Source organism: Pteropus alecto, unplaced genomic scaffold (assembly GCF_000325575.1).
Source record: "Pteropus alecto unplaced genomic scaffold, ASM32557v1 scaffold22, whole genome shotgun sequence".
Taxonomy (NCBI): Eukaryota; Metazoa; Chordata; class Mammalia; order Chiroptera; family Pteropodidae; genus Pteropus; species Pteropus alecto.
Genome location: NW_006434839.1, coordinates 914 through 14,908, shown reverse-complemented (window position 1 = coordinate 14,908; position 13,995 = coordinate 914). Strand labels below are relative to the sequence as shown.

The 13,995-nt window shown below is 39.6% G+C and overlaps 1 protein-coding gene across 8 annotated transcripts in view; it reads left to right on the top strand.

Annotated features, from left to right (window-relative positions):
• LOC102894895 (olfactory receptor 2A14) overlaps positions 1–13,471 on the top strand; it is a 311,951-nt gene extending 298,480 nt beyond the window's left edge. For 7 of the 8 annotated variants that reach the window (XM_025045874.1, XM_025045876.1, XM_025045873.1 and 4 more), the window contains 2 exons: positions 10,421–11,400; positions 13,400–13,471. In XM_025045874.1, the coding sequence (XP_024901642.1) occupies positions 10,425–11,357 (933 nt within the window). In that variant the 5' untranslated portion in view covers positions 10,421–10,424 and the 3' untranslated portion in view covers positions 11,358–11,400; positions 13,400–13,471. Of the gene's footprint in view, positions 1–10,373; positions 11,401–13,399 lie in introns of all 8 variants that reach the window. The other variant, XM_025045875.1, reaches the window with a different exon arrangement.
• The last annotated feature ends 524 nt before the right edge of the window (positions 13,472–13,995 follow it).

Below are 13,995 nucleotides of genomic sequence, written 5' to 3'. Positions count from 1 at the left end.
AGTGTATCAATTTAATGCTTAGCTGCAAGTAATAAAGGTTATGTTAACTGATTACCCACTTTTCTCTCTGTTTGGATTCTTTGTGCCTATTGCTAAGGCTTTCTATACCTTTCAGTCCCCCGTGGTCATCTCAGATAATGTATTCATCCCTCAGGAAATTTCTATTCTATTTGGACTGGTTGCTTCCTAGCAATTTCATCTGCCTTTATTCTGTGTTGGACTCCTTAGTTCATTAATATCACGTCTTCGACTTTCTTGGTTTACTCCCCTGTTTTGTTGGAGCTCATCCGACAATAGCATCATACAGTTAAAAAGGTGTACCTTGACAGAAGTTACAGTGAAAACAGTCACAAACACTTCTAATATCTCAGCATTGCTTATTTTATCTTTTTTAACTATCTCATTGAAATTCTATGTGCTGTCAACTTTTAAAAAAACTAAAAGGACTCAAGCCCTGTGAAGGAGGAATTTCTGTCTCAGAGGTGGCAAAATATTAAAATAATATTTAGATGCAGCTGTATGTATTGTATTTAATTGTGATCTGCAAATATTTTTATCTCTAAATTAACCTTTATTTATTAAAGGGCCATCAATAATGTATGCTTTGTAATATTTATGCTTACTAAAATATAAAATATTAATATAAATATTAATAACACAAGAAGTCTAAGACTTTTAAGAGTAAATGTTTTTGCTTTAGCATTTCAAAGATTAGAAATGAAAAAAAAGAGATGAATCATACTTCTTTGTATCCACAGTAAGCTGTGTTAAATGTCATTATATGTCTTCATCAAAAGAAATATGTGAATTATGCATATCTGAATGGACATACACTAAATTATTATCCTTAGCTTTATCTAGGTGCTGGTGAGTGAAATTTATTTTTCTGTAATAATCTTGTTTTGCTTGAAAAATATAGGAAAGATGAAAAGAATACTAAAAGTAAAAAAAACAAAACAAAACAAAACCTTAAAGGATGTTGTAATAAGTGCTTTTAGTTTACCAGAGAAGGGAGTACAGTTTTGGTTGAGATAGTTGAACAAGGCTCCATTAAATGCTTTGAAGAATAGGCATTATGTTTGAAGTCACATAGATAATTCAAGGATAAAACTGAACTTGACAACAGGAGTAAGATTTTCAAGAGTGGGAGTGTTAGAGAGTAGTACCTGAGTAAAATAGAGAGTGTGTGTTGGAGAATAAGGAGGTAAGTGGATTGAGGCTCCATTGAACACAGATTATTTTAAGAACCCAAATTTGCCTCCGCTTAAATATATTTTTTTCTGCTTTCTAATAGATTGAACATATTACTTTTATTTTGAAGTGCTCCTTCCACCACAGTTTTTAAAAAATAAGATTGTCTAGAGAACTAGATTAAGGTGCACTTAGGAAGTTAGAACTGGAAGGACTTTACAGTCATCAAACGTTATCACTGAGGGAGAGAAGGAGGGAGGAGGGAGGAGAGAGAGAGAAAGAGAGATTGATTGATTGATTCATTCATTCATTTTTCATTTTAACTGTGGGCTTTAACCCAAATGTGGCTCAGAAATCTGGGGATATTATAAATGGAGGGAAAACTAAAGAAAATTGAGAGGTATATCTAAATTGCCATGTCAAAAATATTTGTGAGATAAGGGTCAAGGGGGTCAAATAAAAGGTGGTGGAAGGAAACTTAACTTTGGGTGGTAAACACACGATGCAAATATACGTGTGACATATTATTGAACTGTACACTTGAAGCCTATATAAGTTTATTAACCAATGTCACCCCAATAAATTTAACAAAAAGCATTTGTGAGACATATGCAGCGATTATTGGGCAATAACATTTTCTCCATTGGGAGATATCTATTTCTCCTAAATGATGTCTTTACAGGGTCCATGGGGCCCCCACCATGAAAGATCAAGTAATCATGGCCTCTCCTCTACAGTCACACAGGAGAAATTAGAGTGGAGCAGTTTTAAGACTGATAAAATATGTATTGAAAGAAATTAATTTATGACACAATCTTGAATTTTTTATTTTCTGTGTCATGGCCTTGTGTGGTTTTGAGGCATTCTGGCCTCACACAATCCCAAGCCCACAGAAACATACACATACAACTCCCAAACACACAGAAAGCCCCATGGGATACTGAAAGAACACAATGAATAAACATGGGAAATGCATTCATTGGTTCACTTGCCCATAGGAAAGTAGGAGTCTTTCAGTCTCTCTGGGGAAAATGTGAGTAGATGTAATTTCACATGGTCTGCCCCCTGAATCATTATTTGTGTCTGTGGGGAGGGAGTTGGGTTCAAATGATAGAAAAAGGCTTCATTTACAGAAGCAAGTCTATTGTAAAGGTCTGTGATTAGAGCTGTGTATCTGGGTATTACTTCCCGATGAGGCTCCATTAGAGAGGGGAATCAATCCCATCCTTCTTCTCTGTGAGGTTTCTTCTAAGCCCAGAGCCATGTTTGAAGAACAGAACACAGATGATACCACTGTAAGTAAAAAGTGGTTCATTAGCTCTGAGGCTGGGTATGCAGATGGAAAATGGGAAAAGGAAGATGGATGCAATCACTGGCTTTAAGCATCAGTGACAAAATGCCTTCCATTTTCATAACCAAGATCCTGAAGGGATGTCCAGGAACCACTAGCTACATATCTCCATGGTGTGGCCATGATGCTGACCCTCTAGGACCCTCCTCATTGTCCTCGCGTGGCAGCTCATGACTTTGTTGTGACTGTGTTGGGAGAGGAGGAATCAGCTAACCACCCATGTGGATATGATGTGGCTAAAGGGCTACAAAGAACGTCAGGAGCCACACGGCCCAGGTGCCTCTTTCTACACTTAAAAAATCCTGCAGTCAGAGCTAAGTGGTTTGTTTGTCCCGAGACTGATCTTTCCTCACCCTGCTAACTGCCTGTCCCTGCAAATTCGTGGGAACATTGTCTGGCCAAATGCGACCCATCTCTCACTTGTCCAGGAAAAAGATGACATTCTCTTCCAAGTAAAAGCCAGCATCTGTTGGCCTAAGGATTCTCTTTTTGGGTCCTTATTTTAGCACAGGAATACTAAGCATGTGACATGTTTCCTCATGATTATTGGATCCAGAAGTTACTCTCAATATGGTTTCCAAATACTTAATAATATATCTTTAAGTATTTATTAAGTGTCTTATATAAGTTAATTCATTTGATTCTCTCAACTGTCCTATGAGGTAGGGTTTATTAGTCACCCCATTTTGCAGATAGGGAAACTGAGGAACAGAGAGGCACAGGGAGGTCATAAAGCTGGTATGTAGCAAAGCCGGGATTTTAATCCAGGCAGTTCTGCTTGGAATCCATGGTTGTTTGTTTTCTAAATTGTAATCCTTGATAGGATCAAGCCAAGTGTCAAAGTAACTATTGGAGATGGTGAAGAAGTTCTAAGTGCGAAAATAACAAATCTGTGTTGCCCCAGAATGCCAGGGCTCTCACTGGGAGTGATCAATAGCAACTTTTACTTTGGGTCAGTGCTAAATATTTTAAATATGGCCCCCTTTCATTCCATAAGATTTCTCTCTCTCTCTCTCTCTCGCTCTCTCTCTCTCTCTCTCTCTCTCTCATTGGGATATTTGGCATAGCAGAACTGCCTTTTGAGTTTTAAATCCTGTATTTTCTTCTTCAATGCAGGAGTGAAATTACTTTAAGAAATTCCTCCATTTCTTTATATTCCTTTTAAAACTTAATTTAAAAAATCATTATATGAAAACGTTAATAGAAACGAAAGTAAAATTGTATATTTTTAATTTAATCTCAAAAATAACCAAAAAGAAAAGCAAGATAAATCTGAAAGAATTTACTATACCATGATTCTGTTGGCTCTCTAATCTCAGTGATTTGGATTCTCCTTAAATTTTGTGGTCTCTTTAATACTATTAGTAACGACTAACATTTAACTCTTAATGTTTACCAGTTTAATGGTATTCATTCACATCAGCCCTTTAGCTCCCAATATATACAATTCCAATTTCAATATTATTTTTCATATAGCCCTTTAGGCATCTGTTTTCACTATTTTACATATGAAAACAATGAAGTTTAGAATAATAAGTTCATAGAGTTCACCATGCATAATTGAGATTGGAATAATGGTCTGACCAACGCTGTTAACCATGCTGCTTTCATCTTTAAAGATCTTGCTTTTTTCAGTCCCTGCTAATCTTTATGCTATGAAGAACATAGAAATGGATTCATGAAGCTTTCCCTCTTATTCTGTGCACTGAAGATCTTTCTTTAATGTGTACCCAGAGTGGGCACTTAAATCTTCATTTCAGATATCTGTCTCTGTTGTATCTGCTCCAGGGTTTTCTCAGATGAGAATCAAAAAACAAAAACAAACTGGTTCCTTGAACTTGGAAACTCAAAATGCAATACCATGCCAATATTTAAAAAAAAAATTGTTTCCATTTTATGCTGTATTTTTCCACTTTCCCTGTCCTCACAAATGAGCTGATCAACAATTAGTGTGTGTAGATAGCCACCAAGATAGAGGTGTCTCCTCATGACCTTCTTACAAAACTGTAAAAAAAAAAATACAATTTACATCCAGGATTACATACTGTTTGTCTGTAGTTTGCATCAGATGAAATGAGTTGTTTCACTAAGAATTCTATGTGCCTCTATTCCTGCCATTTAGAAATATTTTTTTCTAGGCTGCTGGTTTATTTTAGAAATACCTTACCAAAAAAACATTACATGTAAAACTGTAATTCTAGATTGTTTTAATTATGAACTTTGATTAGTCAATTCTAATCATTTGGGAAAAGAAAGCTACCGACTTGCATATTTGATAGCTGAAGCATCCATGTGCCTGCTATCCTCCATCCCTGGCCTGGGGGCAGTAGATTACACGTGCACACACCACAGTGAGCCCCCTGTGCACGCCCAGCATTCCATCTCAGGCCCAGACAGGCTTCCCTGGCCACAGGCCCTGTATTCAGCCTGCCTGTCCCTACTCTCAAGCTCTTAGTCACATTTCACTTCCCAATGTCTCCTATGACTCATTCAAAACTATCCTCGAAAAGAGATTGTCTTTCCAGCTTCCTGTGTCTTTATTAGCTCTAAAAACATACATATAGGACTTTTTCTGAAGTCACTATCTAATTTTCTTTCATTACTTTTGTTCTTTACTCTCCATGATGACAGAATGTGCTTATTTGAGAAGAGCCTTAAACATTTACACAATGTTCATGTCTCTGAAAGTTTCAGGGAATTAGAGCTCCCTGAGCCCTCCTATTCAGCTTCATCCAGGGGATCCTATTAACACAGAATTTGGTGTGTCCACAAAGTGCCATATTCTATTCTGTCTTTAGATTTATATTGTCTACAAAAGTGGATAGTTCCCATTTTATATATCTGCGAATCGGAATTTCAATTTATATACTTTTACTGTACTCAGCTTACATGGATTTAAAAATAAATTTGTTAATGAGAAGTCAAAAGTGTATCATCTCAAATACATTAATTTGACAATATTTGACTTTGTAAGATATTTCACAGACCTTCATTTACTGCTATTTCCTGGGAGCTCCAATGAAGGGTCCACTCATAGCAGGAAGTCAGTCTAAGATGGCCACCTTCTTTTAAGAGAAACACCAAATACAGGTAGGCATAGACACATAAGTTCACCGGAAGGAGAGCAAACAACTCTCAAATTTGCAACTTCATGGCATGCTGATCACATGTGTCTACTACTAAGCACGTAGGTCAACAACAGAAATATAGATATAGGGAATTCACAGAGGCCAAATTTGGGACACATCACTTGAGCAGTATCTAGAGAAAGAGGAGGCTTTATGAGCTTGGGATATACAATTTCTGTTAGTAAGCAGGCTAATTCTAAGAGTGTTTTCCTAAGAAACTGGCAGTAAGACTCCTGGACTAGATGACAGCTAAATTTCCTGTCACTTCTGTTTCTGCATTTACAGATACTAGTTTAATTTGTTTTTTTTTTCATTCTTTTGGTTTTTAATTTGAAATCCTCAGAAGCTATGTTAACTGATAAGAAAAGTAAAAAGGCATTGAAGTGTGCTTCTCTGAGCAACAGAGGTAATTTTTTTTTTGATTGCGCAACAGAATTTTGCTTTGCTTATGCTCTCATTTACGTTTGGGTGGATGTGGCATTAATTTCCAACCCGGTTTAAGATCTATGTCTACTTTTAGTCAATAGAAGATTTTGATCTTTTTCTTTATCAGGACAATTCAGAAAAAAAATCTATAAAGAAAAATAAGATTGGGTTTTCAATTTTCCCTTTCCTGTCAAAGATTAACTATTTTTCATAATGGCAGTAGCTTAATGATCTCATTTGATGCTCTAAGAAAATATGCTCAGATTTGACATTCCTGTTACAACATTGTGAGGATTACTCCCAAAAGGAGCAGGAATAATGTGCAGCTTTAGTTCTGTATTACATCATGGAGTTTTCCAAAATGGAAATATCTTGTTTTTTCCCTGATAATGTCTCCCCATTTTGGCTGCCTCCTTGTGTCCGTTTCTATGTATTAGGGCTCCCAAGTCTCCCAGTCTTAATAGAGTGACTTTATGTAGTAGGTGTGCTGTGGGGTCCCTTGGCACAGACCTGAGAGGAGTCTAGCTGTGGGCCAGGTTCGGCTGCAGCCTATGCACCTCTGGGGCCACCTGGTTATAGAAACCAAACAATCCGCATATGGCTGTTGCCTCTGCTGGGCTTATAAGTGCCTCGAAGGGTCAAGTCCAAAACTGAGGCCAGCTGCCACTAGTGCAGGGTTTGGGGCTGCTCAGCAAGAGGTAAGGGTACACTGAGGCCAGATAACTGCTTCTTTGGGTTTTGTGAGCCTTTGAGGGATTTTATGAAAATTCACAGCAGGAGCCAGGAGAGACTGTTTGTATGGAATAAACCACTGGAAGCGGCTTTGGTGGGCCCACACGTTAGTAGAGGCAGAGTAACTTGTGTTATCCAGGTTGATGGTGGCTGCATCTGCAGGATGGGAAGAGGGGAGGGCTCAACAAAGGAACAATAGCTTCTGCCTACACCTCTGTCCAGGAGCAAACCGCCCCTCCAGCCCTTGCTCTGAAGCCTGACAGCTCAGCACCTTCCTGTGTGTCCCTGGCACCCCTCAAGCAGCTGCCCCCGTGCTGGAGCCCAGAGTGAGCAAGTCCGTCAGTGGGTACGACTGGGTATGGGCCCTTTAAGAGGAAGGTTTCCACTTCCCACAGCCCTCCGTCTCCCTCTGCGGAAACTTCCACTGGTTTTCACAGCGAGAGGTTGTGGGGACTCCTCTCCCAGCACTGGAGCTCTGGGCTGGGGAGCCTGGTGTGAGGCCAGGGACCCCTCGCTCCTCAGGTAGGGAAGGGGGCTCCGCAGCCAAGATAGCCCTCCTGAGTCTCAGTCACCACTTGTGGTTGTGGAGCTGGGCTGTTTTGCATCTCCGCCCCACCTACCGTTTTGAGGTGACCTGTTATTTGAGGTGACCTAGTTGTGGGGCTTCTGTTTAGCCAGACCTCTGGTGACTCCGCCTACTGGTTGCTCTGTAGTTTTGTTACAATTTTGGTGTGGTCGCTAGAGGAGGCGTGTATAGCCTTTATCTTCTACGCCATCTTGAATTCTCCCCAGTATTGTCCTTTTTAATGGCTGCATGGTATTGTTTAATAAAAGTAGCCAAATATTTTAATCCATCAAACTTTTACATCAATTTCAAAATTTTGAGAATGTTACCAAGGTTACAACAAATATTTACAACCTCTTGGTCACTATGTTTCAGGTCCTTTGGATTTCTTTCTGTTCTCCAAACTCACCAACTCTTTCCTGCCTGAGGATTTTGCCTTTACTGTTCCCTGTGCAGGGCACTGTCCACTTTGGCTGTAGGCAGAGTGGATAACTCTTCATTGTGTAGATTCTGCCTAGGTGTCTTCGCTTTGGAGAAACCTGTCCTGATAGTCCCATCTAATGAAACCCCCTTCAAACCAAGTCGCTTTATGTCATTATGTTTATTTCTTTCATGGTACTTTTTTACTATCAACAAATTTTTTATTTTTTTGTGTGTATTCCTGGTGTTTTAGGGGTGGTAATTAACCATTACCTTTCCTTGCTCCAAGTCTGAAAAAAAAACAGAGAAATAGACATAGGAATCAGGTAGAAATTAAGAATGTTTTATTGATATGGTTTTGGAAAACATGGTTTATATCTTTAACAAAATTTCTCCCTAAATTGAAAGCCATTAGCCCACCCCTATCACCAGACAGAACAGACACACTCCTGTGGGCTTTAACCTGAAGGAGTGGAAATGTCCATGACCAAAAAAGAAAGCAGAAAAGGGCATCTATAGTTCTTTTTTCTTGTTTCACAAATCATAAATTAGAGGACCAAGAAAGGCAGTTATACCCCAAAGTGTTGGCATCAGGGGTAGAGAAAATTCTCCCAGAAATGAAAATATGAGGCACAGACAACAAATACACCACCGTTTTTTTTTATTATTTGTCTCTCCTTCAGAATATGTCTACCTTATCCACTACTGTCCCTCTAGAACTTAGAGCAGAAGCTGGAACAGATGATTCACTCAAAGAACCCATGTTAAGAAATTGTTGAAATATAAATTTAAATTGTATAAAATTAATTCACTTATCAAGTTCACAAAAGATATAACTGACAATATTTAGTATTGATGTGAGAAAGAGGCATGATTCTCACACACTGTCAGAAGAAGAAATTGGTACAAATTTTCTGCAGGGAAGCTGGCAATAGGCATCAAAAGCTTTGAAATGTCTATATCTTTAGTACCTGCAATTTTACTTTTAGAATATATCCTAAAGAAATAATCATGAGTATGGATAAAATTTCAATTTGAAAAGTATTAACCTCAATGCTACTAAAGATAAGAGAACTAAGAATAAAAAATTTCCAACAATAAGAAATTAAATTGTGATATAATGGAATATTGAGCTAATTTTAAGTAATATCTGTAAAATATTTTAATACATAAAATATTCATGTTATGTGAAAATAGTAGTTAAGAACAGTCTGTATAATATAATCCCAATTTTAAAATAGGAATTTAAGGGTCTAATTTTCTTCTAAAAGAAAACTTTGAAATTATTATTTTTTAAAAATAGTCTGTTGGATTTGAAACTTTAGCCTAATTTTAAAGATACTCAGGTTGTTTCTGAAAAAAACATGTAAAGGGACAGCACTAGGTCATATGGTTTCTAGATGTGATAGTGCCATCCAGCCTTTTCACGACCTTCTTCCTCTTCTCCTCGATAGACCTAGGCACCTCCCAGGAGTTTCTCTCTAGAAAGAACTACGCAGCTAATGCTCCAGCTGAACCCACCCCCTGTCACTTGCTCAGAATCCATCAGAACAGCAGTAGGCAGTCAGCATGGTAACAGGCGATGAGGCAGGTCTGCAGGAGATTTGATGGCAATGGGAGTTGCCAAAGTGGGAGGATATCATGACAACGAAAGATCACCAGAAAATAAGATTAGCTCTGAGATTCGTCTCTATATTAAGTTACAAAAAGGAAAAGAGAAAACACCCAAACAAAATACAGTTATAATATAACTGTCCTCTTCAAATGTACTCACTGTTAATGTAAATCTATTTCCCCTTTTGAGTTTCATACTTGAAAAGGCTGCAGAAATGTCATCATGTTCAACTGAATTTAAAATAAGCTATGTGCATGTGTTGAAAACACTCTTTTTTTTTGAATAAAACTCTCAAAATAAAACTACAAACACTGGATATAGAAAAGATGTACCAGAAGATGCTTCTAGGAAATATTAGTCAGCTGTCAAAAAGGAAGGGCTTACAAAATTTTAAACGTACTACAAAATTGAGATGTTGTTTAGAAGGGATTTCAAATCTGAAATAAGTGGGTAAAAAGCAAATGAGAAGGTGGGTGGGTAAGTAAGCAACAGATAAAGAACAGGAGAACCTAATCACGTCATATCCTGGACCAAGAAGGCAAACAAGCCTAGGAAATAAAACTACCTATTACTGCAGACATTTTGTCAGGGTCATCTTATCTAACTACATTAATGATCTAGACTCACAGCGTCATCTCGAAGGGAAGAAAGACTACCTGAATTCTCCAGAACAGCATATCTGTATATATGTGTGCATCCTGATAGGTAGACTATATAATAAAGTATCATATTATGTGATCTTATGTTTTATTATCCCTATATACACATATATATCTATTATTCCATCTATACGAATTTTTTTTCTGATGAATATGAGCATATAGAGTTAGGTTTTTACAATATATCTAAAAATAAATTATAGAGAATCCATTCAAAGTAATACATTTCTAAGTGTCCACATTGTAACAACCAGTAAATATTTTTTGTGTATCAATTGCCTTACAGCTCTGACATTGCTGTCCTGGCTGTGGACCTGTCTGTCTCTTCCACAGGAGCATGGGAGGCAACCAGACGTGGATCACAGAAGTCACTCTGCTGGGGTTCCAGGTGGATCCAGCACTGGAGTTTTTCCTCTTTGGACTTTTCTCTCTCTTCTATGGCCTCACCCTTCTGGGGAATGGAGTCATCCTGGGGATCATCTACTCAGATTCCAGACTGCACACCCCAATGTACTTCTTCCTCTCACACCTGGCTATTGATGACATGTCCTATGCTTCCAGCAATGTCCCCAAGATGCTGGCAAATCTTGTGAGTCAGAATAGAACCATCTCCTTTGTCCCTTGCCTTATGCAGACTTATTTGTACTTGGCCTTTGCTCACGCAGAGTGCTTGATTTTGGTGGTGATGTCATATGATCGGTTTGTGGCAATCTGCCATCCCCTGCATTACTCTGTCATCATGAGCTGGAGAGTGTGCACAGTCCTGGGTGTCACTTCCTGTATATTTAGCTTCCTCTTGGCTCTGGTCCATGTGGTTCTCATCCTGAGGCTGCCCTTCTGTGGCCCTCATGAAATCAACCACTTCTTCTGTGAAATCCTATCTGTCCTCAAGCTGGCCTGTGCTGACACATGGCTCAACCAAGTTGTCATCTTTGCGGCCTGTGTGTTTATCCTAGTGGGGCCCCTCAGCTTGGTGCTGGTGTCCTACACACGCATCCTCGTTGCTATCCTGCGGATCCAGTCTGGGGACGGCCGCAGAAAGGCCTTCTCCACCTGTTCCTCCCACCTCTGTGTGGTCGGGCTCTTCTTTGGCAGTGCCATCGTCACGTACATGGCCCCCAAGTCCCGCCATCCTGAGGAGCAGCAGAAGATCCTTTCTCTGTTTTACAGCCTTTTCAACCCAATGCTGAACCCACTGATCTACAGCCTGAGGAACGCAGAGGTCAGGGGTGCCCTGAGGAGAGCATTGCGCAAGGACAGGACAACATGAGGGATACCAAAGAGTCATATGGGGCTCTGCTCTGTACAGCATTGTAAGTAGCATTTTCTGCCTTGTGCTCTCATAAATGCCACATGAAAATAGACTTTTATAGGCCTAAACTGATAAACCATATAGACTCTATAAATAAATTACATGAATCTCTCCATGGCCCAGGGTAGGCAGAGATTCTTAGAGGTGATCCAAAAATCACACGTAAAATCTGAAAAATTGATAAATATTGGCCGTTTTCAAAATAAAATATTCTGCTCATCAAAGGCACTATTAAGAAACGAGTTTTGCAAGTAAAGGACTATGTATGCTTTGTATTTTGTAAGTATGATGGTCAGTCAGGTGCAGCCACAAGAGGAGGCAAAGGAGAGGTGTAGGAAAAAAGAGTTTATTATACTCACATGTCATCAATCGTGTCACGCCATGCCAGGGGCATATGGGACAGACACCAGGGTGGTCAGAAGGCAGAAGACAGGACCGAAGGGAAGATTTAGACCACCAAATGAAACACCCAGTAAAGGGGGCGTGTAAGGATAAGGGGGAGTTCTTACAAGAGATAACTCCCTAAAGAAAGGGAAGCGTGTAGACTGATGGTGCAGGAGATCCCACAGACAAGAATTAATCTGATACTCGGAGCCCAATTACTTACTTTCAATGAACCCACGTTAAATCTAGCCTCTCGTCTCCCTTGAAATGTGAAGTGCTCTATACTAGCATGTGATATTGTTTCCTTCTTCTTTTCTTGGTTCTCCTCAGTCGGTTTGAAAATCGACATGCCCATTCCTTGACCTTCGTGCAACCGCACATGGATTTGCTCTCAGTTCTGCTAGTTGCCTGGTATGAAAATATTCCCCTGGCAAATCACTCTGAGATTTCATTAGGAATAACTTTTACTATGTCTTCACAAGAGCATTTGGGCATTTCTGGCTTCCATCTATATTAATGAAAACAGCTATTAAAACAGAGATATAATGAAGTCATTTGAAAAGGAATGAACAGTTTGCCGTCATAAACATCAAGCCCACAAAATGATGAACCCCTGATCTCTAAAAGCTGAGTGACATGAAAATAAGTAGATTTTTATAATTTTCACTTATCAAACCCTGGCAAACTAGGTAATGTTGATGCAGGACAGAGTGAATCCCCCTGAGTGGGGACTGAAGCCCTTCGCCCATCGAGAGAGGGCGGGTCCTTGGCTCCACGTAGGAAAGAATTCAAGAACGAGCCAGAGGTAGATGAAGGAAAGTTTATCAGAGAAGGAATAATGCTCACAGACAGAGTGTGGTCTCTTCTTAGAGTGAGAGCCCCACATTATCTCAATTTTCTGTTTTCCTGCCTTATACAGTTGCTCACAAACCAGGGCTGCAGATGTGGTTGCCAGAAGCAGAAGTAATCACTAAGCAAGAAACTATAGCTATACCTTGAAACGTTCATGCCAGAATTCCTAAAGCCTGCTGGGATGCGTACATTCTGATCCCATTTGCAAAACTGGGGTTGACAGTAAATGTAGCTGGTTGAGATTTCGCACAGGTGCTGCACCTACGTAACCCGTCTCAACATGAACGGGAACAGACCAAGAGACACTTGCTAAACTGGCATTGCTGTCGGCAGTGTGTAAAAAAGCACAGGGGCTGAAACCGATATTCCTTCTAAAGGTGGAAAACTGGATTAAAATCAATGCTAAATAGAAAAAAGGAGAGATAGAAGATGAGAATAAGCAAACGAATAAGTGGGTTACCTAATAAGGGAAATCTAGTCTTGCACCGATGGACTCAAGAAAGGCTCACAGCCAGAGAATGATGTAGTTTCTTAGCATAATTATACCAGATGCGCAAAATGGTGAAGGCATATGTTTGCCCATACCAACCTTGCTTCTAGAACCTGACAAAGTCAAATGGAACATGCCCCCCTGAGTGGCACGGTACTGGTATATTACTGGTATATATTTTGGTCATATGATGTGATGATGACCTGGATCAGTTGTTGGTGACTTAACGGAATTCTAGTAATGTAGCAGTAAATTTCTGCTTTTTTTTTTTTAGGTTGCTTCCACTACAAAGGTTCTCATTTGGGGAGAAATTTCCAGGAGCCCCTCTCCACATGGTCATCGGACCATTCGTAGGTTAGACGATTCTCATCTGACTGATCACTGCGTGACTGTAAACCTTGATGATCAAGTGCTTAGAAAGTCGCTGGTTAAGATGGAGAAAACACAGCAGCTGTGCTAGATGCTACTAATGTGCGCTGTGCACAGGTACATATCTGCTTTTGTGGGTGGAAAGGTATTAAACAGGATGGGAGAAGACAGTGGGTTTGTGATGGGAATAAAATACAGACTTCATGTGGTGGCATAAATTCCCCAGGAAATGGCTCCAGCCTGACAGGAGGAGGCTTCTAGGAGGCCTTATGACATACCCAGACTAAGTTTTATCTAGCTGGTTCTACTACGTATGTAACGCTAATATGGGGGACCCAGTGTTTTGGGGGTCATAAAACATACATCATAACCTGCGCTTACTCCATTAGTACACAATGGAAGTAACAAAACAAGAACGGCTTTAGGAGAGACAGGTGGCTATCTAGGCATCACTGGACATGCTGAATTTACTTTGATGAGGAGCGACCGCCAGTGGAAAAA